The sequence below is a fragment of the Nothobranchius furzeri genome, chromosome 1 (assembly GCF_043380555.1).
Source record: "Nothobranchius furzeri strain GRZ-AD chromosome 1, NfurGRZ-RIMD1, whole genome shotgun sequence".
NCBI lineage: Eukaryota > Metazoa > Chordata > Actinopteri > Cyprinodontiformes > Nothobranchiidae > Nothobranchius > Nothobranchius furzeri.
Genome location: NC_091741.1, coordinates 59932706 through 59959899, shown reverse-complemented (window position 1 = coordinate 59959899; position 27194 = coordinate 59932706). Strand labels below are relative to the sequence as shown.

Sequence of the window (27194 nt, the reverse complement as noted above, 5' to 3'; positions counted from 1 at the left end):
TTTCGTCATCATCTCCAGCCTCTTCCTTGTCATGTTGACCTGCCTCTGGGGCATCGTTTGGTCCCTTTGGCAGCCAAGTCCAGCTCTCACCAGCATTGGTAACCAACCTCAGTCTGTATCGCCCTTGAAGAGACGGGCGGTGGGTAACGTGTTGGCTGTGATGATGCCTGCAGTCATGGCGTACCTTCCGGTCCTGGTATTGTTTCCTGTGGTCATATATAAATACTACTGGGATAAGTCCATGGATGCTGTCATGTGTGCTGCTTTTGACATATCTCAGCTGTTCCCCAAGTTTGGTGTCCTCATAGGTCCCTTGTTCTATCTCTCTAAGGCCAGACAAATTTGCTGCCTTCATAGAACAAGAGGGAAATCCAGTGAATAATGATGATTCGACCTGCTTTCACCTTTAGATTTTTCAATAGAGTAGCTGAACAAGACCTTTGGTTAACTCATTCTGATTGGTTGTAACTCAGTAGGAAATTATTTCAGCAGACATCGTCCAAAACAACCAGTATTAGTAAAATTAGAAGAGCTGCTTGTGAAGCAGAAGCACAAACAAATAAACACAGTTTGCAGTGATGTAAAATGAGTTACATGTAACTAGGGTTCTATGAATTCTGGATGACCACCAGAGGGCGGTGCAGAGCACCTGGATATCCACATGTGCACAGCACAGGGATCGAAACAATATACCAACAAAGTCACACCATTGGACATGGCCTGGGGTGGAGTGGTGGAAGTCTATATTTACCCCACACCATCAGAACTCAGTTATTTTTTCCATTCTCGCTTCGTGCAGGTTCGGTTGGAAACTATTTGGATATGCCGTCTCTCTCGCTTGTAGCCTTGCAACCATTGGTTGGAGTTGAGTGTTTCTGTGTCCTCCAGAGGCTGCGAGACGCGGCCTGACTCCTTTTATGCTCCACGAGTCTCTCATGTAACTATTCTTACTTGTACGAGTTGGTGCTACCATCGTGGCGTTGTCATGGTGGAAGTCTATATATACCCCACGCCAATGGAACTCAGTCCTTTTCAAAGTTCTCACAGGACTCAGTTTAGATGGTATTGTTGCAGAATGACAGACAACTCTGGTGGTCATCTGGAATTCATAGAACCCTAGTTACACACGTAACTCTCATTCTAATTCCTTCCTCCTGACTGCCTGAGGGAGGTGCTGAGCACCTGGATGACCTAATGGCAACAGAGCCACAAAGAGTCCACACTCACCAGGTATCAGTCATGAAGAGATGAAGTAGATAACACTGCTGAAGCCACCACATGGGGAACAGCTACATTCACTGTAGAAACAGGCACAGCCCAAGATGCAGACATCCCTCTGGTGGAATGGCACCTGGCTTTGAAAGGCATTACACCTTTGGAAGTGTAAGCCTGCAAATTTGCATCAACGACCCAGTGCGAAAGTTGTTTGGAAACAGCACAACCTTTCCTGTGACCACCATAGCAAACAAACAGGGCATCTGTATTATGAGCTTCAGCAGTTACTGATGTATCGCCTCTAAATTCTAACAGGACACAAAGGGCTTGAAGCAGGCACATCGGACCCAGAATGTGGGGTAAATACAGCCAAGGACACAGGCTGGTTAACATGAAATGCTGACAATCTTTGGGGTAAAAAGGATAGGTTGGGTCACAAGTTCACCCCGGACCCATCTGCGTTCCATTGCCAGCAAAACTCAGCGACTGATATGATGTGGAGTTCACTCACATGCTTTACAAAAGAGAGTGCCCGGAGAAAGGCAGTTTTGGCTGACACCCATCGAAGATCAGCATTTTCAACAGGCTCGAAGGGCAGAGATCATCAGCCTCCCAGGACCAAAGGAAGGTCCTAAGAAGGCACTCATGAAAGCTTTAAAAAACAACACACTTAGGAATGTGACCCTACTGCACAACTGGGAAAAAATTGCTGCAACATACTTTAATAGTGAAGGCGGAGAGACCTTTCTCCAGAAGCCCTTGTAGTTGAGTGTGTGTGTGTGTGTGTGTGTGTGTGTGTGTGTGTGTGTGTGTGTGTGTGTGTGTGTGTGTGTGTGTGTGTGTGTGTGTGTGTGTGTGTGTGTGTGTGTGTGTGTGTGTGTGTGTGTGTGTGTGTGTGTGTGTGTGTGTGTGTGTGTGTGTGTGTGTGTGTGTAATATACAGCACTGCACTAATTTCTTACCCTGGAGCAGGGGTGGAGTGGCTTATCTGGCATTCTGGCACTGTCCCGGTGGGCCGCTTATCCAAGTGGGCCGCTTGCCCAGCTTGGGCCGACACTACTCCACAGTTGGTGATCTGCAGAACATTAGCTACATGGTAGCCCGAAGCTAACAGAGTTTTTTAGCAAGAAAAACGTGGTAGAGTGATGACGTAGGAGTTGTTTTACCGCGTTAGCATGTAGCTAATGTCCCGCTGATCTCCGCCCGTGGAGAATGAGCAGATCTGAAACGCCAGAACTCCCGGTCGCAGCAGTCTGACCCTGCTTGTAATTTAACAGTCCCAGTGCATATTAGATCTCACATTCGGCCTAGAGACGTGTCCGCAGGCGACAACACCCCCCACCCCAACCGCTCTCCCAACGGAGAGGGCCGACAATTCGTAAAAATGCCAGGGCCGAATTTTGGTCCCAGTCCACCCCTGCCCTGGAGTGATTTTGTGCTACCATTGCTTCCCAGTTCCTGCACTCCACATCGCTCTCTCCAGGAGCATGAGGTGCGGCTATATTTTCTGCGAGTCCTCAGGAAGAACAACCTGGACAAGAAGCTGCTGCTAGCCTTCTACCACTCATCTGTGGAGTATGCTGACGTACTGTCTGGGCATGTGGTACGCAGGCTCCACAGCTGAAGACAGGAAGTCAGCGCAGAGAGTTGTTAGTGCAGCTCAAAAAATCATTGGTAGCCCTCTGCCATCTCTGGAGGACATATCACAACCCTGCAGCATCAGGATGTCTAAGGCCATCACAGGAGACCACACACATACTGCCTACCCCTTGTTCGATCTGTTGCCCTCTGGGAAACGTTTCAGGTCAGTCAGTTCACACACTACCAGACTGGGCTATCAGGAATGCAAACACTCACGGACTGTGTATATAATACCCACATATCTCTCATGCTGCCTGTATTTACTTATCTGTTTGCTATGCTATGTTCCTTGCGGTGGCTCTCCTTTTAATGTTGTTTTTAAATGTTTCACTTTCCTTTTTCTTTTTAACTTGTATTAATGTTCAATGTGTTTATGGCTCGATGGGGGCAGCCCTCAATTTCATTGTACCCCATGCAATGACAATAAAAGTCAGTTCTATTCTATTCTATTGTAGTACTGGTACAGGGCAGCGGCCCAGATCCACTTTACTTTCACAACATTTAGTAAACAGTTTTCATCTGTTACCATACATTACCCTGGTAGATGAAGCACAAGCATTAAGGATAGTTTGAACAACCTCCTGTTCACACAAGTTCAGCACACCCTTCAATGGCCATAGGTGAAGATGGAGGCATTCTGGGTGAGGGTACCAAATGCTCCCTTGTAGTTGCAAGAGCAGATTCTTCCTCAGAGGTAGAGCCTAAGGCTCCCCATCAAGGAGTTTGCGAATTATGGGGAACCAGACCCTCCCTGGCCAGAACGGAGGAACCAGCAGGACACTTTGATTGCGCTTGTTGATCCTGTGAAGTGTCAACATCATCAGTGGAAGAGGAGGGAAGGCATACAGGAGACTGTTCAGCCATGGATGGGCCAGAGCATTCTGACCCAATGGACTGTTCAGTTCCAACAGAGAGAACCACTGCAGGCAATGTGTCGTCACGCTCGAGGCGAAGAGGTCCACCTCGACTGCACTTCACCCCACCGGATCATTTCTACAATGATCGGGTTCAATCAAGAGGTCCCTATCGGGAGAGATCTGCAGCACAATTCTGCACCCTGGGCAAATGGGCTGCCCTGACACTCTGAAGACGTGGTAAAGCAGGAGAAACTTCCGAGCTTCTGCCAGTGAGTGAGTGGACCTGGTGCCCCCTGATGGTTTATGTGAAAAACTGCAGATGTGCTGTCTGGCCTGACAAGGATATGTTTCCCTTCCAGAGCATGCAAAAAATGTTTGAGAGCTACAGCACACAGCTCCAAAACAGTTATGTGTTGAAGTCTCTCCTGGGGGTTCCAGACACCCCTGACCATTCTGTGGTTCCACACAGCCCCCCAGGCTGAAAGAGATGCATCTGTGATAACCACTTCCCGATGAGAATGGAGCCTAAAAGATCGCCCCTGCAGATCAAGTCCATGTTCCCCCAAGACCTGAGGTGCCTCAGGCAACTGTCGGAGAGGCGAACACATCTGTGTTGGTGTCGCTTAGGGTGGTGGCCTAAGCTGTTGACCCAAATATGTAGGGGGCACAAGAATAGAAGCCCTAAAGGCACCACCAGTGACATGGTTGTCAATTTGCCCAATTACTGGAGAAGCAGACTGTAACCCCCAAATTCCACTACCTCCGCCGCTCGCTTCCGAACTTAATTTTTACTGCTACCCGCTCTACAACGGCTCCGCTCCGGTGCGGAGACCTGAGGTGGGCAAACAAGCATGCGCAGGATTTTCGAGATCTTGCGATACAGTCCGAGCAAGATCCAAACACCCGTTGTGTGGGAGAAGCATAGAAATGAACTGTTTAATCTGCCCATCATTTGTGTTGAGAGATCAGCAGTGTTTGGATCAACAAAGTGTGACTTCTTTGATAGTGGAAACTGTATTTATGGCTTATTTTTGTGCATTTAAACTTCAGCCGCCATTGATAGTTGTTAAAAGTTGTTAAACCTGTGCATATGAAACAAAAAATGCCTTTTGTTTATCGATTTATTGTGAAAAACGGAAGTTGTGCTTGCTCCTTTTCCTGTTGGGCGGTTGTGATTTCTGTCCATTTACTGCGGAGGTGCTCCGGCGTCCGGCAAAAATAGGATCGATTCTATTTTTGCCGGATGCCGGAACAGAGGGCGGCGCACTGCGCCGCACTGCCGGAGCATGGCCGCAGTAGTGGAATTGCTCTGATTGACTACAACGGGACCGATTTTGCTCCGGCGTTCGTGTCGGAGCGGAGGTAGTGGAATTTGGGGGTAAGACAGAACCGTATGCCATCGAGCACATGAGACAAGACAAATCACGTCCGCCACCCTCCGTGGGGATGGGGATGCAGTTGTGGTCAGAGAGCTGAAGGCAATGCCGATGAAAACCACTTGTTGGCTTGGTATCGAAGGACTCTTTGCAAAATTCACAGTAAGATCTAACCTAGACACGCGGTCCAATAGGACAAATGTGTGGTACTGTGCCTGCTCCGGAGTTGGAGCGCACACATGTTCCCAAAGAAGGCTTGGAGGGGCGATTGCCAGGGGCTCACCGAAACCGGTCATTTTTTGGTGACAGCAGACTTCCGAAAGGCGGGAAGAGCTCCACCCATGGAGGCCTGTGCACTCCCAACCGTATGCGGGGTCCTGGTTGTATAGCAAAAGGTAACGTTCTGACTAGGTTGGGCCTGGAAGGCTAGTGTAGGTCAGCAAACTGTTGCCGAGATTTATTTGCCCCAACAACACACTCCAGGGTTTGTTGGGCTTCAGGTCCAAACACTTGCCCTGAAATGAAAGGCAGTGTGCTGAGTGCACCCCTACAGGACTCTGGCAGGAGGGACATAGCCAGCCACACCTGACGTCTTGTGATGGTAGGAGTTGACATCAGCCTGCACCCTAAAAAGTAATTAATGGGACCTTTAGTCATTACTTAAATATATATGTTGTTGTGAAACGAAAAATCAAGTTCATAAACACTGTTAGACTTCTTAATTAAAAATTGTATTATATTGAGTTCAGGTGACGCACAAATTTTGCCTTTTTACTCAATATATAATTATGATTAGTCTGAATTTAAAATGATCATTTAATCAAAACACAATATAATTTTAAGTTGTGTCCATGTAAAATAAAACTTAATGACGTGTAAACCTCCCACCGTTCCTCACTTTTGCTCAAGCGGACATTTTCAACAGCACATGTTCAGGATATCAAGCACTGTGTTGGTGGCAAACGGTAAGTAAATTTATGAGGAATTACACATATTTTGTTGTCACCCTGGATTTTGTTAGTGATAGCCTAATTTAAAACAACGACGTAACATATTATCTCTCCCGGTAGCAAGCGAGATGCTCCGGTTAGCTTTCACCCACATCTGTGTGCACAGCAGTTCGGCTGTAACATACACGGAGCCGCAAATTCCGCGATAGTAGAAATTGTTGGGCTCTTTTTGGAACATTTAATACTAAGGTTACTCTGATATAGACCATTGTAATTGTCTTATAATGTTTAAAAGATCACAGATATTGCTAGCCACGGCGCTAACTGCTATGCTAACGCTGGCTTCTGTAGGATGTGAGCTATAATGTTGATGCTAGCCAAGGTAAGTAGCTATCACTGATGTGTTTGCTGTTAGTTAAGCAGCGATTGAAACGTTTTATTATCTAAATGTGGAATTATTTTTTGTAAAGAGAAGCATTTTATGTTAATAACCATTAAGAAATGCTAACGCTAGATGTCGCTTTTCGCTTCTACATTTACGTCAACAGCGCCACCATCTTGTTTATGTTACTGGTGTCAAGCCAGCCTCCAATTCCAGCACTGCAGTCAAGCCAGCCTCCAGTTTGTTTTCTGTTCCCCGTCTATTCAAATTATTACGGGAATGGATGTGGAAACCGGATTTCAAAATAAAATTCAACTTTGAGTGAATTATCAGATATTTTAAGAACATAATAACAAATAATTTAGCCTTGTTCACTATTAGCGCCCTGTCAATATCAAGGCAATCTTATTTTGGAATTGAAAGTAAAAGCCCTGTGAATTTTCATTTTTGAACTATTTTTTCAATGACTTCAGAATGCTCTTAAAAGCAAAAGTCATATTTCCAAAGAGTAGTTGCATTTTGTATCAACACTATCAAACCACAGAAATTTGAAATTGCCCATATTTGACCGACTCTTTTAACGATTTCAAAATGCTCTCAAATGGAAAATTGCTGTTTCCACAGGGTAATTCATTTAGATCAGCAGTATACAACCCCACAGTGATACTTTATCAATATCAAGTCATTCTGATGTTGCCTTCCAAAATAAAGGCCTTTTTAGATTGCAATATACGACCAAACTTTCAGTGATTTCAAAATGCTCTAAAATAGAAAATTGCTGTTTCCACAGGGTAATTCCACTTTAGATCAACAGTATGCAAGCCCACAGTGATACTTTATCAATATCAAGTTATTCTGATTTTGCTTTCAAAAATAAAAGCCCTTTCAAACTGTGCATAATTGACCTACCTTTGACGATTTCAAAATGCTCTAAAATGGAAAATTGCTGTTTCTGCAGGCTAGTTCCACTTTAGATCAACAGTTAACAACCCCACAGTGATACCATATCAATTTCAAGTCATTCTGATGTTTCCTTCCAAAAATAAAGGCCTTTTTAAATTGCCCATATACGACCAAACTTTCAGTGATTTCAAAATGCTCTGAAATAGAAAATTGCTGTTTCCACAGGGTAATTCTACTTTAGATGAACAGTATATAACCCCGCAGTCATACTTTATCAATACCAAGTCATTCTGATGTTGCCTTCCAAAATAAAGGCCTTTTTAAATTGCCCATATACGACCAAACTTTCACTGATTTCAAAATGCTCTAAAATAGAAAATTGCTGTTTCCACAGGGAAATTCCACTTTAGATCAACAGTATACAACCCCACAGGGATACTGTATCAATATCAAGTTATTCTGATTTTGCTTTCAAAAATAAAAGCCCTTTCAAACTGTCCATAATTGGCCTACATTTAACGATTTGAAATGCTCTAAAATGGAAAATTGCTGTTTCCAAAGAGTAATTTCACTTTAGATCAACAGTATACAACCCCACAGTGATACTATATCAATTTCAAGTCATTCTGATGTTGCCTTCCAAAATAAAGGCCTTTTTAAATTGTCCACAATTGACCTAATTTTCAGTGATTTCAAAATGCTCTAAAGTAGAAAATTGCTGTTTCCACAGGGTAATTCCACTATAAAGCAACAGTATACAACCCCACAGTGATACCATATCAATATCAAGTCATTCTGATGTTGCCTTCCAAAATAAAGGCCTTTCAAATAGTCCATATACGACCAAACTTTCACTGATTTCAAAATGCTCTAAAATAGAAAATTGCTGATTCCACAGGGTAATTCCACTTTATATCAACAGTTTACAACCCCACAGTGATACCATATCAATATCAAGCCATTCTGATGTTGCCCTCCAAAATAAAGGCCTTTTTAATTTGCCCATATACGACCAAACTTTCAGTGATTTCAAAATGCTCTAAAATAGAAAATTGCTGTTTTCACAGGGTAATTCCACTTTAGATCAACAGTATACAACCCCACAGTGATACTTTATCAATATCAAGTCATTCTGATGTTGCCTTCCAAAATAAAGGCCTTTTTAAATTGTCCACAATTGACCTAATTTTTAGTGATTTCAAAATGCTCTAAAGTAGAAAATTGCTGTTTTCACAGGGTAATTCCACTTTATATCAACGGTATACAACCCCACAGTGATACCATATCAATATCAAGTCATTCTGATGTTGCCTTCCAAAATAAAGACCTTTCAAATAGTCAATATACGACCAAACTCAGTTATTTCAAAATGCTCTAAAATAGAACATTGCTGTTTCCACAGGGTAATTCCACTTTATATCAACAGTATACAACCCCACAGTGATACCATATAAATATCAAGTCATTCTGATGTTGCCTTCCAAAATAAAGGCCTTTTTAAATTGTCCACATTTGACCTGATTTTCAGTGATTTCAAAATGCTCTAAAGTAGAAAATTGCTGTTTCCACAGGGTAATTCCACTTTAGATCAACGGTATACAACCCCACAGTGATACCATATCAATATCAAGTCATTCTGATGTTGCCTTCCAAAATAAAGGCCTTTCAAATAGTCCATATACGACCAAATTTTCAGTGATTTCAAAATGCTCTAAAATAGAAAATTGCTGTTCCCACAGGGTAATTCCACTTTATATCAACGGTATACAACCCCACAGTGATACCAAATCAATATCAAGTCATTCTGATGTTGCCTTCCAAAATAAAGGCCTTTCAAATAGTCAATATACGACCAAACTTTCAGTGATTTCAAAATGTTCTAAAATAGAACATTGCTGTTTCCACAGGGTAATTCCACTTTATATCAAAAGTATACAACCCCACAGTGATACCATATAAATATCAAGTCATTCTGATGTTGCCTTCCAAAATAAAGGCCTTTTTAAATTGCCCATATACGACCAAACTTTCAGTGATTTCAAAATGCTCTAAAATGGAAAATTGCTGCTTCCACAGGGTAATTCCACTTTAGATCAACAGTATACAACCCCACATGGACACTGTATCAATATCAAGTTATTCTGATTTTGCTTTCAAAAATAAAAGCCCTTTCAAACTGTCCATAATTGACCTACCTTTAACGATTTCAAATGCTCTAAAATGGAAAATTGCTGTTTCCAAAGAGTAATTTCACTTTAGATCAACAGTATACAACCCCACAGTGATACTATATCAATTTCAAGTCATTCTGATGTTGCCTTCCAAAATAAAGGCCTTTTTAAATTGTCCACAATTGACCTAATTTTCAGTGATTTCAAAATGCTCTAAAGTAGAAAATTGCTGTTTCCACAGGGTAATTCCACTATAGAGCAACAGTATACAACCCCACAGTGATATCATATCAATATCAAGTCATTCTGATGTTGCCTTCCAAAATAAAGGCCTTTCAAATAGTCCATATACGACCAAACTTTCACTGATTTCAAAATGCTCTAAAATAGAAAATTGCTGATTCCACAGGGTAATTCCACTTTATATCAACAGTTTACAACCCCACAGTGATACCATATCAATATCAAGCCATTCTGATGTTGCCCTCCAAAATAAAGGCCTTTTTAATTTGCCCATATACGACCAAACTTTCAGTGATTTCAAAATGCTCTAAAATAGAAAATTGCTGTTTTCACAGGGTAATTCCACTTTAGATCAACAGTATACAACCCCACAGTGATACTTTATCAATATCAAGTCATTCTGATGTTGCCTTCCAAAATAAAGGCCTTTTTAAATTGTCCACAATTGACCTAATTTTTAGTGATTTCAAAATGCTCTAAAGTAGAAAATTGCTGTTTCCACAGGGTAATTCCACTTTATATCAACGGTATACAACCCCACAGTGATACCATATCAATATCAAGTCATTCTGATGTTGCCTTCCAAAATAAAGGCCTTTCAAATAGTCAATATACGACCAAACTTTCAGTTATTTCAAAATGCTCTAAAATAGAACATTGCTGTTTCCACAGGGTAATTCCACTTTATATCAACAGTATACAACCCCACAGTGATACCATATAAATAACAAGTCATTCTGATGTTGCCTTCCAAAATAAAGGCCTTTTTAAATTGTCCACATTTGACCTGATTTTCAGTGATTTCAAAATGCTCTAAAGTAGAAAATTGCTGTTTCCACAGGGTAATTCCACTTTATATCAACTGTATACAACCCCACAGTGATACCATATAAATATCAAGTCATTCTGATGTTGCCTTCCAAAATAAAGACCTTTTTAATTGCCCATATACGACAAACTCTTTTACAGTTTTTTTCTAAACTCAAAAAGCAAAAATGAGGCACAATTTTCACAACCGCTACTTCTGTTCCCAATCGCTTGACTCAATTTATTACTCCTTAAGATTTCCTTATCATATTAGAACTCTGATTTTCCTCCTTTACACTCTGATGTCAATTTCACATTACCTTGCTGTCAAAACACAGCACACAAATTTCAGGTATTACACACACTTCTCACTTGAATTCTCAAAGCTTCAATCAACAACACACAAATATTCAAATCTCTAAACTTCCGGGTCTGGCGAGCAATTTGCAATCAGGGACTGCAGCATAAAAGTAAGTTTCCACAAGGCTACCCAGGTGTATGAGTGGTTTCAGGACCACCCACAGTTTTCCATTTTATACCTTCCACCTTATCCCCCCTTCCTCAATCCCACTGAGGAGTTTTTCTCAGCCTGGAGGTGGAAGGTGTACGAAAGGAATCCACAGAGCCAGGTCCCACTGCTTCAAGCCATGGAGGAGGCTTGTAGAGATGTGGCCTTTGAGGCCTGTCAGGGCTTCATGAGGCACTCGAGGTGGTACTTCCAGCGCTGTTTGGACCAGGAGGACATCGCCTGTGATGTTGATGAGGCCCTCTGGCCAGACAGGGACCGGAGGCATGATGCCCCATAATTATGCTTGAATGCTTTGTCTCAAAATTTGTGTGATGTCTAATGTTTGTCCCAGAGAAAAGTGGGCACTGTCATACATTCAGTGTGTAATTCATTGTGTTCCATTTAGACAATTGTGTTTTCAGTTTTGCTCTTCCATTTGTTCTTTCCATGCTTGGTAGTGTTCACCCAAAGGCTACTTGTGTTTAAGCAATGAATGGTATGTGTGTGTCATGTGAAAATGTGGCTGTGTTTACCAAATGAAAACACGTGTTTCATTTTGGGAACATGTTACGATGTGTGATGGCAGGGTTTTGTTGCAAAGGGAAGCCACAGTTTAGGGATTTGTGTGTTGTGTTTGGGGTTTTGTGTGTGCAGTTTTGAAAGAAACGTACAGTTTTGAAAAACTAACCATTTCAAAATGCTCTTAAATAGATTTTTGCTGTTTCCGCAGGATGACTCAATGTTCGATCAATAGTATACAACCACACAGTGATTCCATATCAATATTAAGTCAGTCTGATTTCATTTATTAAAATTTACTGAAGTGGATTTCTTGTCTTTACACATTAATGACACAACCTCTTCTTTGTATTTGTAATGTTATGAAATAGAACCATTTTCATAAAAGTAAGATAGGTAAATCTGTTTATCTTTGAAAACAAATCACAGAAAAAGGGAACAGCTCAATACAAGGAGAGTAAATTGTTAAGTCCAAAAGGTGCAGTCATGATACCATTAAAGGTGCTTGCTAACTCAAAGCCCTGCATGTGTGGCGGTGTGATGGAGTGGGGATGAGGAGGGGAGGGGAGTAAAGGCAAAGTACTCTCTCGTGTGACCAGGTCCCCCGCTGACCCAAGTAGGCACTCCTGGAAGCCACAAATGCCCATCTGGACGGGGGCCTACATTAGCACCACCACCAAGCCCCACGGAGCCTGGGGTGGTGGGCACACATCGTAACCCACCACAGAGGAAAATACATCCACCCAAACATTCAGTAATCTCTCTGACTGCATAAGACAAAAGACACCACGGCTGAGTTTATTCTCCACCTCTGTACTAATTTTAAAGTTAACTATTGTCTTTTTTTGTGGGTTTTAAATGTGGTGAACGCCTGACAAACAAGGTAAAAAGAAAAAACAATACAAGACTATTATAAATTAAAGGGCCTTGGAGATGTCATTCAAAATAAAACCAATGCACATCAAAACATACATGTGAGTAATGGAAAGAATAAAAAAAAAACATTTCAGAATAATTCTAAGGTGGAATTACCCTGTGAAAAAATAAATTATTCTTTTTAGAGCATTTTGAAACTGTTCCAGGAGTAAGTCTGATATGGGAAGTTTGAAAATGCTTTTATTTTTGAAAGCAAACTGTAAGAGTTAGTCGTATATGGGCAATTTAAAAAGGCCTTTATTTTGGAAGGCAACATCAGAATGACTTGATATTGATATGGTATCACTGTGGGCTTGTATACTGTTGATCTAAAGTGGAATTACCCTGTGAAAACAGCAATGTTCTATTTTAGAGCATTTTGAAATCACTGAAAGTTTGGTCGTATATGGACTATTTGAAAGGCCTTTCTTTATTTTGGAAGGCAACATCAGAATGACTTGATATTGACATGGTATCACTGGGGTTGTATACTGTTGATCTAAAGTGGAATTACCCTGTGGAAACAGCAATTTTCCATTATAGAGCATTTTGAAATCGTTAAAGGTAGGTCAGTTATGGACAGATTCCTGCATCTTCTCCTGGAAGCTGAATTAGGATGTTTCCTCAAAACCTGATTCTAAGTAATGTGTGCTATTTAAACCTTCAAACCATAGCTAGAGTTCCTGTTAACACCTGTTGCTGCCTTTGTTCTCTGAAACAACATAGCAACTTTTTACACAAGTGGACTCACACACACTGCGTGAGTTATTTTAGAAGGCCCCTGCCTCATTTCTGAGATGTTAAACACCAACTCCGCTGTCTCCCTCTGGTCCCAAATACTGACACCAACCCCCATCCTTCCAAAACGTTGAGTTTCGGCCCTGTCTCCTGGCTGACGGACGTAGATAAGAGGTATGGCTCTTAGCCGGGCATCGACATGGGAACCCAGTCGCCTGCAGGCCTGAATTCAGCGCCTGAGATCATTTTACTGCTTGTGAAGTCATGTAGGAGCCGCACCTGCACACATTTTTATGTGCATGCCTAATGAATGGAAATTTTCATTGCCTCCATTGTGATTTGACAAACCCAAAGCGGTGACAGCCATTTTTTCGCTTTTCCATCCCGGAGCGTGTTAGAGTAAACACACACGTGTAACATGAGTCAATATTTGATGCTTACTCACGTCCTTTGCTGTCAACCAGCAGCTTTCAGACAGGTTTAACACACTGCAGTCGTCTCGGTGTGTGTGTTTTCTGAAAGCTTTGAGCCTGCAGCTGTGGGTGGGGCAGCGTTACCTTTTCCTGCCCTGGATGTCCCTGTCACCACCTTGAAAGTCAATTCACCCTCCAACTCTGTCAAGTGTCACCTGCTACAGTGAATCGTCAACCAAAAGCTCCCCGGATAATTGCAGATCAACTTCGGCAAGCCAAAGAGAAACATAAGTTACAAAAATCCCATATTCATTGGTTGATTTATTTAAACAAGTGACTAACTGCAGATAATGTGAGTTCCTACCTTCCCTTTGGTAGATTATGGATATTTAGAGTTTTTATTCCAGAAACATTTGGTTCCTGAAGCTAAATTGATAGGAGAAAAGACATAGATGAAATATTGAATTTGGACTGAACCTTTCGAATGAAGATTTGTTTGCATTAATTTACTTTTGATTGTTAAATTAACTTTTACAAAAGCATACCCCCAGTAGAAAACCATTGCCCTTTTTCTTTATAACTCACATATGAAGCTGTCTGACTTTTGTAATAGAAACTTGTCATCAGACATCAGACCACAGAAGGAAAAAGGCATCATATTTCATTCAAAAACCCATCAGACTTCTGATTAAATGGCAACAAACACAACGCTTTCAAATAGAAGGGACTCCGAGAGAAGCATCCTGCCGGTGGCGCTGTTGACAGTGATTCATGTTTTTTAACCTTCTTGAAATCGTTGCATTAGTTCCAGACTCACCCCAAAGGACTGTAGAAAAGTATTGCACCGCTGAGAACAGACAAATAGATGTTATTGTCAGGTCACGGGCACATTGTTGTCCAAAAACATCATCAACATGCGACAGTTGTAGAACATAATTCATGCTTCTAACATTATTTCCCGTAACCTAAACATAACTTCATATAAAGCCTCTTTCATAAAACAATGGCGCTTTCGCCACACTTTCACAGACATCCTTTTAGCCTGGATGTAACTTGTTTTTTATCTTTATCATTGCTTCCTCACTGGAAGATGTGCCGGTGGGACTGAGGAGGTCTTCGATGTGTGGCAAGGTGGAGAAACGAGGGCCCGGGCGGGATTCGATCCCCAGACTCCCGGATGAGAGTCATACACTCTAACCAGTCAGCCAAAGGGACATCCCCTTGGCCAAGTAGCCAGGGCGCATGATCAATCGGGACACTGTGACAGGACACTCACACTGTCACAGATGTATTCCGCCCACCAATCCACAACGTCCCGAGTACAGGTCAGCAGCACGTCACTGCACGGTGTTGGTAGCGCACTACTTTCCCCCACTGAAATGCCGGATGGTGGACCAGAATCTCCTTGAAGCCATATTGAAGTCTTGCTCCATGAACTCACCAAACTCCTCCCACACCCGGGTTTTTGACTCTGCGGCGTTCCGCTTGGACTGCCGGTACCCATCAGCTGCCTTTGGATTACCACGGGCCAAAAAGGCCCGATAGAACTCTTTCTTCAGCTTGACAGCATCCCTAATCACCGATGTCCACCAGCAGGTTCGGGGGTTGCCTCCACGATAGGCACCGACAACCCTGTGGCTGCATCTCCGGTCAGCCCCCTCAACAATAGAAGCATTAGGGCCGTCACGGTAACTGCAAACATGAAATATCGCAATATGAAGAAGCCCACCGCGCTGCATCATGGGCCACCGCGATTACTGAACTTGATTCAACTCAATGATGCATGTTGAGAAGGATGGCTGCACTGGTATCAAAACGAAACGTTACTTCGCTCCTTTGGGAGCACTTTGGTTTTCAGTACGTCAGCTGCTGCACAGCCAGAGTCCTTGGCCGAGACCGAGCTGCAGGCAAAAAAATAAATAAATGCTCGGAGACCTGCTGAAGTCCCGGACAAGCACTGCTTCTGCAACCGTCCCGAAGAGAGTTTGAGCCGAGCTGGAGCTCCCTCGCTGCCTGCAGGAGGAATGCATCCACCCTAAAGAAACCCCCCTGACATGGTGGAGCAACAACCGGGAGAGATTCCCTTTGCTCGCCAGTCGCACGCAAGTACGTGTGCGTAAAGCCTGATTTAAGCTTGGTTTATGTTTGACGCATTCACTTTCCGCGCAGTGATGCGGCTCGCGGATGGAACGTGCTTCACAACCATAGACTGTACATATACTGGACAAACGGATTCCATTGGCTTCAATAACACGTTTGTTGTCTATAATGGGAGGTGGCCACCACCGCCATTTTGACCGTGTCACAGGTTCCGTCCAGCCCAGACAATTCCATAAAAGGGAAGAGAGGAGGCGCTGAGGGTGTGGCTGTAAGGCTGGGCTCGAGTGACGACACCCAGGCGAACTAGCTACGAGCTAACCTGAAGCTAACCCTGGCTAACCCAAAGCTAAAGCGGAGGTGGGAGCCGAGCTAACGGATGTAGCCACCTAGCTTCAACCCAACCGGAGCTAACTGGAACACCCATCGACCTGAACCTTACACGGAGTTTAGGTGGAGGTTTTCTGCGCCTGTTCGTGAGAAGTACCAGTATTAAAAAAGTTTTAAATCGGTAAGTTTATAATTTATTTCCGTAATGAAAACATTTTGCTTTGAGCAAGTTTTCAGTAGTTTTTTTCGGCGCTATCACTCCTGAGTCGCACCAGCCATTAAATGTATCATGAAGAAGAGAACATATATTTAAGTCGTATTTTGGGGGGACATTTTATTATCTTTCTTACAAAATCTGAGACCAAGCGTTTCACATTGCAACACAAGCACCGGTAAACATAACAGAATGAACAACAGCCAGCAGAGGAGAGGATGGCGGTGTTTCCACCCCTCCCGGCCGGCGAGGAGAGCTCATTCCTGGGCTGGAGCCGGCCCTCAGCACCCCGCCACAGGCTCTAACAGATGCTGGCGGTGTTTGAAACCCTCCCAGCGGGACAGGGGAACTCATTCTTGTGTGGGTCGGAGTCGGCCCGCAGCAGCGCGGTGTAGCCTACATATTTTGTTATATAAGTCGCTCTGGAGTATAAGTAGCAGGACCAGCCAGAATATGTAAAAAAGTGCGAGTTATAGTCCGGAAAATATGGCAGTTATTAGTATTCGTGCTAAATTAGCAGCCTAAATACATTTCATATATTTCCAAAATGTAATACTTGTTTGTATCTTGTACAGCCAACTAGTCTTTATTCTGGACTCAGTACAATTTACCAAAAGTAAAGAGACATTCTACAGATGAAGTAAGCACAAGATAACTTACTGGAAGACACAGTTATCATCAGAACCAGAACAAGAGAGCCTGATAACAGTCATGTGAAAATAACAGTTAAAAAGTATGTATGTATAATAGAAATAAAAATATATTAGAATTAGTGTAACTCACTGTGATCCAAACAATAAATCAGCCATAGCTGATTAGTAAATATGACATGAGGTCTTGGAGTTTTTAATTTTCATTTTTTTCTTAGATCTGTTAAAAGGTCACCATGGCAGCCTGTGTGTCTCCAACATCAGCTACACAAAGCAGCAAGTGTAAATTCCACATACCTGTCTCACCACTTCATGTATGGTTTTGTACTTTAAACAATTATGACAAACCTGTTATTTTTCCTCCATAGCCATTTGGATCATTGGAGACAGCTGAGTGAGGCATGGTGCCCAGAGAGCTGCAGAGACAACCTTGGCCTCCCTGACGTCTGTGTCTCCTGGTTCGGTTGGGGCGGACCATCGACATACATACATACATGTGCCGACACTTTGCGCCCTGTTTTATAAAATGTAGTGTTAAAAATAAATGTTTTTGCTCAATTACTGGAATTTCTTTGGTTAAGACAAAAGTGAGGAATAATCATTTACAAGTTATTTGTACAACAGGCCCATTTTAAATCCCAACAGTTTCTTAGCAGACAATAGAAATTTGTTCTTTACTAACTTTACTTGGTTTAAAAATCTTACTAAAATAGTGGCGTATTGCAAAACCCAATCATACTTATGTAAACATTAGCTTTGTAGATATTTTTTACAGATCTATATTTGTGTGCAACAAATCCAAACTTAAATAATTTGTCATTCTTTATTGAAAAACAACAAAATACAGTTATACAGAAGTGTGGGAAAATGATAATGTGAAAGTATTGCTATTTAAATGTAATCCTATTTATCTTTAAAAAGAAAAACTCTAAAAATGTCCTGTACAGCATCATGACAGAAGAATGGTGGTCTGTCTGTCAGAATGTGCTGAACAGATTTGCTCTTTGAAGAGGAGTGTCATGTTTGGAGGAAGGTACTTAACCCAAGACATGCAGAATACAACACTGACCAAAAACTGATGGAAAAAATGATTTCTTTATAAGGAGGAACTTAAGGTGCACAGATAAGTCTGTGGTTGGAACTGCAACAACAGCTCAGCGTCTGGAGGAGGGAGAACACAGGTGAGCTTAGGTTCTGGTTTCAAAATCCATTGTAGGCAGGCAGAGGTGTTCAGCAGACTTACTGTGGTGGGTGCATGTGTTGGCTGGAGGAGAGAGAGGTAGAGAGGAAGCGCAGGAGAGGGAGCAGAGGTGGAGAGAAGCGGGGCGTCCTGGTGGATGGGGCACTGGGTGAGATGAGAGGTGGGTTATGGAGGCTGGTGATAAGGTCCGTGTGTTGAATATCCAAATCCTGGAGTAGAGGTCAGTATCCAATGAGGTCGACAGGAATCCTGAAGAATGGTAAATCCAATATAAGAGCAAAAACACTACGAAATAACATTAATCCTAGGAACACTAGAGGTAACACGAGTGGCTGGTTACTACCAAAACTGAGGCAATCTTCTGGCGTCAACTTGTGTCCTCCATCCACCTTAAATAGGAAAGCACCCCGCTGATTGCTGATCAGGAACGGCTGGGGTGGAGTCACCAGAACCATGAAGAACGTGTCTCCAGAGACAACCCGGGTCCTGGTACCGATCAGGAAGCGGACCTTATCACCCAGAGCTGCCAGGTCATGCTCAAAGCCTTCATGTTCACGCTGCAGAGCCTGAACGCTGGCCAGGTCGTGGCCGTAGTTGTCTGTGTTCAGGGCCTGGTTCTTCTCCTCGATCCACTCTTTGGTCTCATCAGCATCTCTGAGAAGACATCAGAACTCCGTCTGAGTGTGGGTCCAAACTCTACTGACCCGTAAGCGGCGCATAAGTGTGCGGGGTACCTGTGGAAGCGCTGCACCTCATGGGCGCTGCCCAGCATGTTGCTCCGGTCTTCAGCCAGCTGTTGCAGCGAGCGCCAGCGGTTGTTCAGCTCCTGGAGAGAAACCAAACCCAGTGAGATGAAGGTGGACGCCAGCGGGCTGGACGCCGGACAAGGAAACCTGGAGACGGATCGCTCAGACAGGAAGGGAAGAGCTTCCTCTTACCTTGATGGAATTAAAGTTAGCCGTCGTCTGAATGCCCAACCGTACGGTCTGAGGTCAAAGGTCACAGGAAACACACACCAGTCAGCAGTCATACAGATGCATAAAGATAACTGTAGCCATGGCAACCAGCTGACATGTCCCCACTTTCACCAGCACCTGGTGCCTGCCGGGTCACCTGAATTCCTGTGTGATGTCAGCACGGTCGGCCGTGACTGCGGCCATCAGAGGTGACCTCTGATCAGCTGAATGAACTCACCTTCTAGGGTGACGCCGTCTTACCCCGGGTTTCCACGGGAGCCGTCAGCAGCACGTTACTGCAGCAGCACGTCTTGCTCGCGTAAGCTGCTGCTTGGCCCTTCCCACGAGACGCGAAGCAGCAGGGGAGCAGCTGTCACCGACCGAGCACGAAGTCACACGAGTGACTTCATCAGTAAACACAACAACAAGCAGGAGAAAACTACAACATGGTTTGTGTTTTATGTTCTGTCCATTTTATAATCGCCAATACGGACCTGAAAAACAAAGGAGACCGCTAGCTAGGTGATAACTTCTCACGGGGCCGCTCAGTTAGTAACTGTTTTTAAAATTAAAGCAACCGGAAGGCAGTACGTTCTTTATTCTGAAAATCTCGGTAGCTTCTCTCAATTTCCGCGTCCGATTTCCTGTCTTTCCTTCCCCAAAAATGTCGAACTTGACCCGTTTCAGAGGCGTCGCGCGTAGAAAATAGAACCGGCGCGTAAAGGCCGCGACATGCTGCTCCTGAGACGCGGCCGACTCGCACTGCTGACGGCTCCAGTGGAAAAGGTTCTGTTGACCACAGCGGTTCCTATCAGCAGCTATGACGTGCTGCTGCAGTAACGTGCTGCTGACGGCTCCTGTGGAAAGCCGGGGTTAGAGTCGGCTTCATCCTGTAAACAAACAAATGAGTGGTAACAAAAACACCACGTCTGGTTCTGGTGGAGGCGGAGGACAACACGCACCTTTCCAGGAGCAGAACCCAGATGTTCTTGTTGCTACAAACAGAGACGAGCAGAGTTAACAAACCAGGAAGTGAGAGGGACCAGCTGCTGCAGACAGGTGACGCTCACCTGAGCCTGAACCATAGGAGCCTCCTCAGCCATCAGACCTTCTGACTCCAGTTCAGATGCCACCTTGTTGATGTCCCTCAGGCGGGACTCGTTGGCCTTCAGGTCCTGCAGGACAAAAGCACAGCTGATTATCACCTGAGCTGATCTGACAGCTGCTGCTGGAAGACGGAGAGGAGGAAAAGTCCGACCTTCTGGAAGTCGTCAAACTTCTTCTGCAAGACCTCGACCTGCTCCAGGTCCGACCCGTCTCTCCATCCTCATTCAGCTAAAGACGCGAGTTCAAGTAAAACAACCTAAAGTCACACAAACACAAAGCAGGTGTGGAGATGTTCGCTCTGAGCTGGAGGTCGTTCCTCGGCTGTGAAGGGCACACGAACCTTGTTGGTGCTGTTGAGCAGCGTGAGGATGTCGCCCTTCTTCATGGTGACCTCTCGAGGACTCTTCTCCTGGTAGTCGTACAGAGCCAGAACCAGCTCCTTCCCGGTCTCATCGTCAGTTGGAGCCACTTGTTGCTGTCGGGTTAACAGGTCTGGTGTTAGAACGTGGTGGATAAGAATGTTCTGACGGGCCGAGGGTTCTGAACCAGCGAAGTGACCTGGACCCAAACAAAGTGAGCCAGAACCTGCAGACACCTCAGAAACATGTCAGGACCAGACCTGCTCTACCTTCCTCCATTATGGTCTCTCCTTTCTGGGTGACAGCCTTGATGCGAGGTTCATGACCTGTGATCTCAGCCTGCAGAGCCTGGTGCTTCTTCAGCAGGTTCTAGACACCAATCAGGTCCTTCCCTGAGGACACATGTTAGAGTTCAGCATTATGCAGTAGACAGACCAGTTTAACCCAGGGGTTTCTTTCTTCTACAATCTGCTCTTTAACTGTATTATTTCCTGCTATTTCAGCTGTTAACTTTATTTTTTCTCTAAGTGTTTTTCTCCCCAGAAGAAGCTACAATGATGTTCTGCTGAGCTGTGGTGGCCTCATGGAGGGGGCCATCATCTAGCACACTGCTGCTAACCACTTAATCATTCTCCCTCTCCTGATAATAACATTTTACTTTCTTTGATGTTGGATGTACTACTGCTAGTTTACCCGTTTAATTATAGATTCACTAGGATAAATACAATAAAATTTATCTCTCGCCAAATAGAATATTTACTAAGAAATCACAATGTAACGTGTGTGTGTGTGTGTGTGTGTGTGTGTGTGTGTGTGTGTGTGTGTGTGTGTGTGTGTGTGTGTGTGTAAAAGCCATGTGTAGTGTTTATTTATAAAGCATATGTTGTTGGATTTTATCCAGAATCGAGACTTTGAAAATATATTGTTTAATTACAGTTTGATTTATTTGACATCTGTATAATGTTTATTATTTAGTTTTTTCCCCCTAAATGCCTAACGTTTGAGTTTAACATGAATATCAGTCATTCATCCCAATACATGAAGTTACACATTTTAAATTTTAATAGGGGAAGACTGCAGGAGGGAGCGGTAAAATCATAGACTGTACATACTTGCTACCCGCCGGCTGTGATCACAAGCGACAACATATTAGTTCCCGCTGCTTCTTCGGTAAACAGCGCCAACAAAAACAAAGAAACTTGGGATCTTGTCGGCGTGGCGGTGGGATTTAAGGGAAACGCTGTATGCCCTATAGACTTCTCACCGAGCTGCAGTATTTCTCCGGTCAGATCTGTCTCTGAGAGCTCCACGAGCGGTCAGCCCGCGCAGAAACTAGCCGCCGCACCGGTCAGGCTGCCTGGCCTGACCGCTGGGGATTACCGGATGGAAGAATGGACACAGGTGTCACTCCAAGCCTGCTGGAGATTTTAAGGGTTCAGATGAAAACACCCTACCACTCAGGCTGCTTACACATCGATATTAAGTTGTCGCTGTTGCGCTCACGCCATAATACAGTATTAGATGCGGTTAAAGTCAGACATGAAAAACTCCACGAGCGGTCAGACCGCGCAGCAGCTAGGCGCAGCAAGTAGGCGCCGGATCGGTCAGGCTGCCCGGCCTGACCGCTGGGGATTACCGGGTGGAAGAATGGACACAGAAGTCTCCCTCTTAGCGCTCCGTCATATTTCAACCCATTTTGATCTTTTACCATATTACCCATCTAAATATGCCCTATTAATTATTTTACCGTATTTTACATTTAAATTTCATGGTTAAACAGTAAATGCTACATGTTAAACTGATGGTTAGCTAGCTACTTCGGTAAACTCAGCTAGTTTAAAGGCAGCAGTGACATAAAATACGAATATAGATTTTAACTTACCAAAAAAAATGAAGTGGAGACTCCTTGGACGCTCTATTAGTGCAATTAATACCACTGCAAGTCATTTTGTCCAACAATTGCACCAATAATATCCAAAACAGAATTCACAAGCACAGAGACTCAAAATCCCGAAACAGCTTCCAGGAGGGGCCAAGGCTGTACTGAGGCCTTTCCACGGAGCTAGCTCTGTGGTCACGTGGGTCTGAGGCGGCGGTCACGTGTGTCGGATGCTCATTAATTATACAGAATTTTAGGCTTTCAATACACTTAAACAGAAGAGTGAGAAAAAAATTCACCCCCCTCAGAGTTGTCATGAGTATAAACTAGATAATTTAGACAAAAAACATGTTTTGGCACCAGGCTGTAAACATGTTTATTTCTGCTGTGAAATCGGCATTTTCAACATGGGAGTCAAAGAGGATTTGCTCGCTTCTGGCACCAGCCCCCAGCGGATGAGGGTGGAACTGCAATTTTTCTTACTTCGGGGTTGGGACCATTTTCTGAGCGGCATTGTGGGGGCTTGTTCACAACTCGAAGCTTTTAGTGCAACGAGCGCACCATCCGAGAGGATTTTCAGTGTTGCTGGAAATGTTGCCACCCCTCTCAGATCCTCTCTCAAAGCGTATATGGTGAACATGCTGGTTTTCCTTGTGGGTAACAAGGATGTGACCGAGCTATAAAGCACCATCATTCGTGTGCGAAAGTGAAATGATAGTGCCCCGCGCCCGGCACATGTAATTTTTTATGCTTGATTTTAAACAACTAAACAAAATGGGGACTTGTTTCTTATTTGTTAGATGCTGCAGACAAATTTTAGGGCTGGGGGTAAACTATTATTTTTAAAACGATTATTCTGACAAATATTTTATCGAATAGTCGACTATTCTAATGACTATTTAGAAAATTAATCTAATGATTATTTTTTATTGCACAATTAACAAAAACCAGAAAATCTCAAATAAATTCCTCAAAAAAATTGATAAATAGTTACTGTAAGAGAATAAACACTACAGGCCTTCCATTTTGTATAACACTGCTTTTATTGTGTTGCGGTTGGTTATGTTCTGGTGACGTGTAGAACTTGGGAGTGCAGGCTGCTGCCTGAGAGGTGGTAGAAGATGGAGTCTCTCCATGCTGCTTTGTTTTGGTCACTTATGTGCGTGAGGCGAGTGGTGTTACGACCCTTCCTGGGGAGTTTGGCTCGTGTGCAAAAAGGAAGGGACAATAACGGGATTTAAAAGTTAAAATGATGATCAGGTTTATTAACAACTACAAAAAATCATAAATCTTTCCATCCACAGGTTGGGAATAATAAAACTAATTCTGCCTGTGGGGAATTAAAACAAAAGTACAAATAACCTGGGATGTCCCACTGGGCAAAGATTACTGGGTTCTGGACCAAAATAAGGATCTCCAAAAGTCCAAACTCTAAACTGGGCGGTTAAACCAAACTCAAGGTGATATTTTACACTAAACCGAAAACCCACAACACTCGAAATGTAATAAAAGGGAGATCTGCACCACAAAAAAGATGAACTCTAAACCAAAACGTAACAGCTTATCCCAACGCAAGAAGCTGTTAGCGAAGATGCTAACAGTAGCTTTACCAACGTTAAGTTCAAGTTAACCAAGTTTAAATAAACCAAAAACACCCAGCAGCAAACAGACCAGCACGGAGGAGAGACTGCTACCACCAAAACAGCTCTCCTAATGTCTGAAAGAAGCTCCTTTATGAAGGGAGAAACGCTCCCGGTGATGTTCTACATCTGCGGTAGAGACGAAGCAGCGCATCTGACCCCGGAAGTTGTTGTCCGTTGCCGGGAGACGAAGGCCGGCAAAACAAGAAAAGAATCTAGTAGTGGACGGACATTGTTCCGGGTCTTCGGTATTTGGCGGAGATGTTAGTGAAGGCGGAGAAGAGAGCGAACTGGAGGAAAAACAAGCAGATTCCTCCTCTATTTACAAACTCCTGGGGATGCAACAAGTGGTTGCGGTGCGTCGACTTCCGGATCTGACGTCGACAAATTTTTAGAATGAGCCGTCGACGTCGTCGAGGCTTCGCTACAGCCCTACCAAATTTGCATTTAAAAGTTTAACCTTCTCCTGAATTTTGTTGTTTTTAAGTTCAGTCGGACTCCGACTGTCGGACAAACAAACGTTACTGCGATCTGTGTTGTTACTGCCCTTTGATCTGCATTCAGTAAAGTGTTATAAAAGAAGGCATGGCAATTTTTTACCTTTTTTAAATGTGTAAACATTATGTTTAGATAGTACTGCAATAAAAAAAGTGCTGCAATAATATAGCACACCGCAATATTAAGCCACCCTGAATCACCGCAGGGGGAATTCCTCAACCGCGACAGCCCTAGCATTGAACATGGCCCACTCTGACTCAATGTCCTTCACTTCCTTCGATTCAATTCAATTCAAAAATACTTTATTAATCCCAGAGGGAAATTGATTGCTGTAGTAGCTCAGGATAATAATAATAATCAAGTCGTCAAAGAGTTGTTGTATATTACAATGGCTGTTGGCAGGAAGGATCTCCAGTAGCGGTCAGTGTTGCAGCGAAACTGAAGAAGCCTCTGACTGAAGACACTCTTCCGTTGTCGGACAGTCTTGTGAAGAGAATGCTCAGGGTTGTCCATCATTTTCTTGATTCTCTGGAGAATCCTTCTTTGCATTATCTCCTCCAGTGGTTCCACAGTCGTCCCCAGAACAGAACCAGCCTTTTTTATTAGGCTGTTGAGCCTTTTCAGGTCCCTGCTTCTGATGCTACTACCCCAACAGACGATGGCTGAAGAGATTACACTCTCAACAACAGACTTGTAGAAGATGTGCAGCATCTTGCTACAGACATTGAAGGACCTAAGCGTCCTCAAGAAGTGCAATCTGCTGTGTCCCTTCTTGTAAACGGCTTCGCTGTTCTTTCTCCAGTCCAGTTTGTTGTCCAGGTGAACTCCAAGGTATTTGTATTCCTCAACCACCTCCACTTCTTCTCCCATGATGGAAACAGTGTTTGACTCCACCCTGTTTCTTCTGAAGTCTAAAATCATCTCCTTTGTTTTGTTCACGCTCAAGGTCAGATGATTGTTTCCACACCATGCCACAAAGTGCTCCACCAGCTCTCCGTACTCAGTTTCCTGTCCATCTCTGATACACCCGACAACTGCAGAGTCATCTGAGTATTTCTGTAGATGACAGGTCTCTGATTTGTACTGGAAGTCTGAGGTGTACAGGGTGAAAAGGAATGGTGAGAGTACAGTCCCCTGTGGTGCTCCAATGTTACTGATCGCCTGGTTTGATGTGCAGTTCTTCAGCCTCACAAACTGTGGTCTGTTTGTCAGGTAGTCTTTAATCCAATTCGGAGCGTGTTTGAAATTTTGTCTGAGGTGGGAATTGAAGCTATTTCTGACAGGAGACTATGCCAGACGTTCCCAGCGGACGCTCACAACACGTTTGGGCCTGCCAACTCTGACCGGCTTCCACCCCCACCATCAGAGCCAACTCACCAGCAGGTAGTGGTCAGTTGAAAGCTCCGCCCCTCTCTTCAACCGAGTGTTCAAGACATGCGGCCGCGGATCAGATGAAATGACTACAAAGTCAATCATCAATCTGCATCCTAAGGTATCCTGGTGCCAAGAGCACATATGAACACCTTTATGCTTGAACATGATGTACGTTTATGAGCAATCCATGATGTGCACAAAGGTCCAGTAACAAAACACCAGTCAGATTCAGATCAAGGGGGCCATTCCTCCCAACCACACATCTCCAGGTCTCACTGTCATTGCCCACATGAACGTTAAAGTCCCCCAACAGAACGAGGGAATCACTTGAAGGAGCGCTCTCCAGCACCCCCTCCAAGGACTTCATAAGGGTGAGTCTGAGCTGCAGTTTGGTGCATAAGTACAAGCCACAGCCAGAACCCTTACCTCACACGAAGAGAGGCTACCCTCTCACTCACCGAGGTAAAACCCAACATACAGGCACCAAGATGGGGGCAACAAGTATGCCCACCCCTGCTCGGCACCTCTCAGTAGGAGGAACTCCAGAGTGGTAGAAAGTCCAACCTCTTTCGAGGAAACTGGTTCCGGAGCAAGGGCGATGCGTTGGGTTGAGTCTAACAACTACAGGTCCTTCTAAAAAAATTAGCATATTGTGATAAAGTTCATTATTTTCTATAATGTACTGATAAACATTAGACTTTCATATGTATTAGATTCATTACACACAACTGAAGTAGTTCAAGCCTTTTATTGTTTCTAATATTGATGATTTTGGCGTACAGCTCATGAAAACCCAAAATTCCTTTCAAAAAATTTGCATATCATGAAAAGGTTCTCTAAACGAGCTATTAACCTGATCATCTGAATCAACTAACTCTAAACACCTGCAAAATATTCCTCAGGCTTTTAAAAACTCCCAGCCTGGTTCATTACTCAAAACCGCAATCATGGGTAAGACTGCCGACCTGACTGCTGTCCAGAAGGCCATCATTGACACCCTCAAGCAAGAGGGTAAGACACAGAAAGAAATTTCTGAAGGAATAGGCTGTTCCCAGAGTGCTGTATCAAGGCACCTCAGTAGGAAGTCTGTGGGAAGGAAAAAGTGTCAGAAAACGCTGCACAACGAGAAGAGGTGGCCGGACCCTGAGGAAGATTGTGGAGAAGGACCGATTTCAGACCTTGGGGGACCTGCGGAAGACTGAGTCTGGAGTAGAAACATCCAGAGCCAACGTGTACAGGCGTGTGCAAGAAA

The 27194-nt window shown here is 43.8% G+C and overlaps 1 protein-coding gene and 2 long non-coding RNA genes across 4 annotated transcripts; 1 reads left to right on the top strand and 2 right to left on the bottom strand.

The window, feature by feature from the left end:
- The first annotated feature begins 16044 nt into the window (after positions 1 to 16044).
- Positions 16045 to 17486, top strand: LOC139068895 (uncharacterized). Its single transcript, XR_011520143.1, has 3 exons — positions 16045 to 16245; positions 17147 to 17210; positions 17297 to 17486. It is a non-coding gene; the product is annotated as an uncharacterized lncRNA (long non-coding RNA).
- Positions 17487 to 17737: 251 nt separating this feature from the next.
- Positions 17738 to 20448, bottom strand: LOC139068893 (uncharacterized). Of its 2 annotated transcripts, none has more exons than XM_070549487.1 (8): positions 20344 to 20448; positions 20156 to 20260; positions 20048 to 20080; positions 19068 to 19115; positions 18864 to 18955; positions 18473 to 18783; positions 18172 to 18378; positions 17738 to 18089 (listed from the first exon to the last, which is right to left on the bottom strand). In XM_070549487.1, exons 2-8 carry the CDS (start codon positions 20186 to 20188, stop codon positions 18025 to 18027), a joined length of 789 nt encoding a protein of 262 aa, XP_070405588.1. In that variant the 5' UTR covers positions 20189 to 20260; positions 20344 to 20448; the 3' UTR covers positions 17738 to 18024. The 2 variants fall into 2 exon arrangements, 1 of the variants encoding a protein (XP_070405588.1); XR_011520141.1 differs by having other exon boundaries at positions 17950 to 18089; positions 18519 to 18783.
- An 81-nt stretch (positions 20449 to 20529) lies between these two features.
- Positions 20530 to 22575, bottom strand: LOC139068894 (uncharacterized). Its single transcript, XR_011520142.1, has 4 exons — positions 22434 to 22575; positions 21816 to 21969; positions 20821 to 20943; positions 20530 to 20667 (listed from the first exon to the last, which is right to left on the bottom strand). It is a non-coding gene; the product is annotated as an uncharacterized lncRNA (long non-coding RNA).
- Between the last annotated feature and the right edge of the window lie 4619 nt (positions 22576 to 27194).

What these genes read in the sequence shown, in the direction of transcription:
- LOC139068893 (XM_070549487.1), bottom strand. Translation starts at nt 20,188, where the DNA reads ATGGCTGAGGAGGCTCCTATGGTTCAGGCTCAG. An exon ending in CTCCTATGGTTCAGGCTCAG is followed by an intron (nt 20,081 to 20,155) that starts GTGAGCGTCACC and finishes CTCTGTTTGTAG; the next exon opens with CAACAAGAACATCTGGGTTC. An exon ending in AGAAGATTGCCTCAGTTTTG is followed by an intron (nt 18,379 to 18,472) that starts GTAGTAACCAGC and finishes ACCATTCTTCAG; the next exon opens with GATTCCTGTCGACCTCATTG.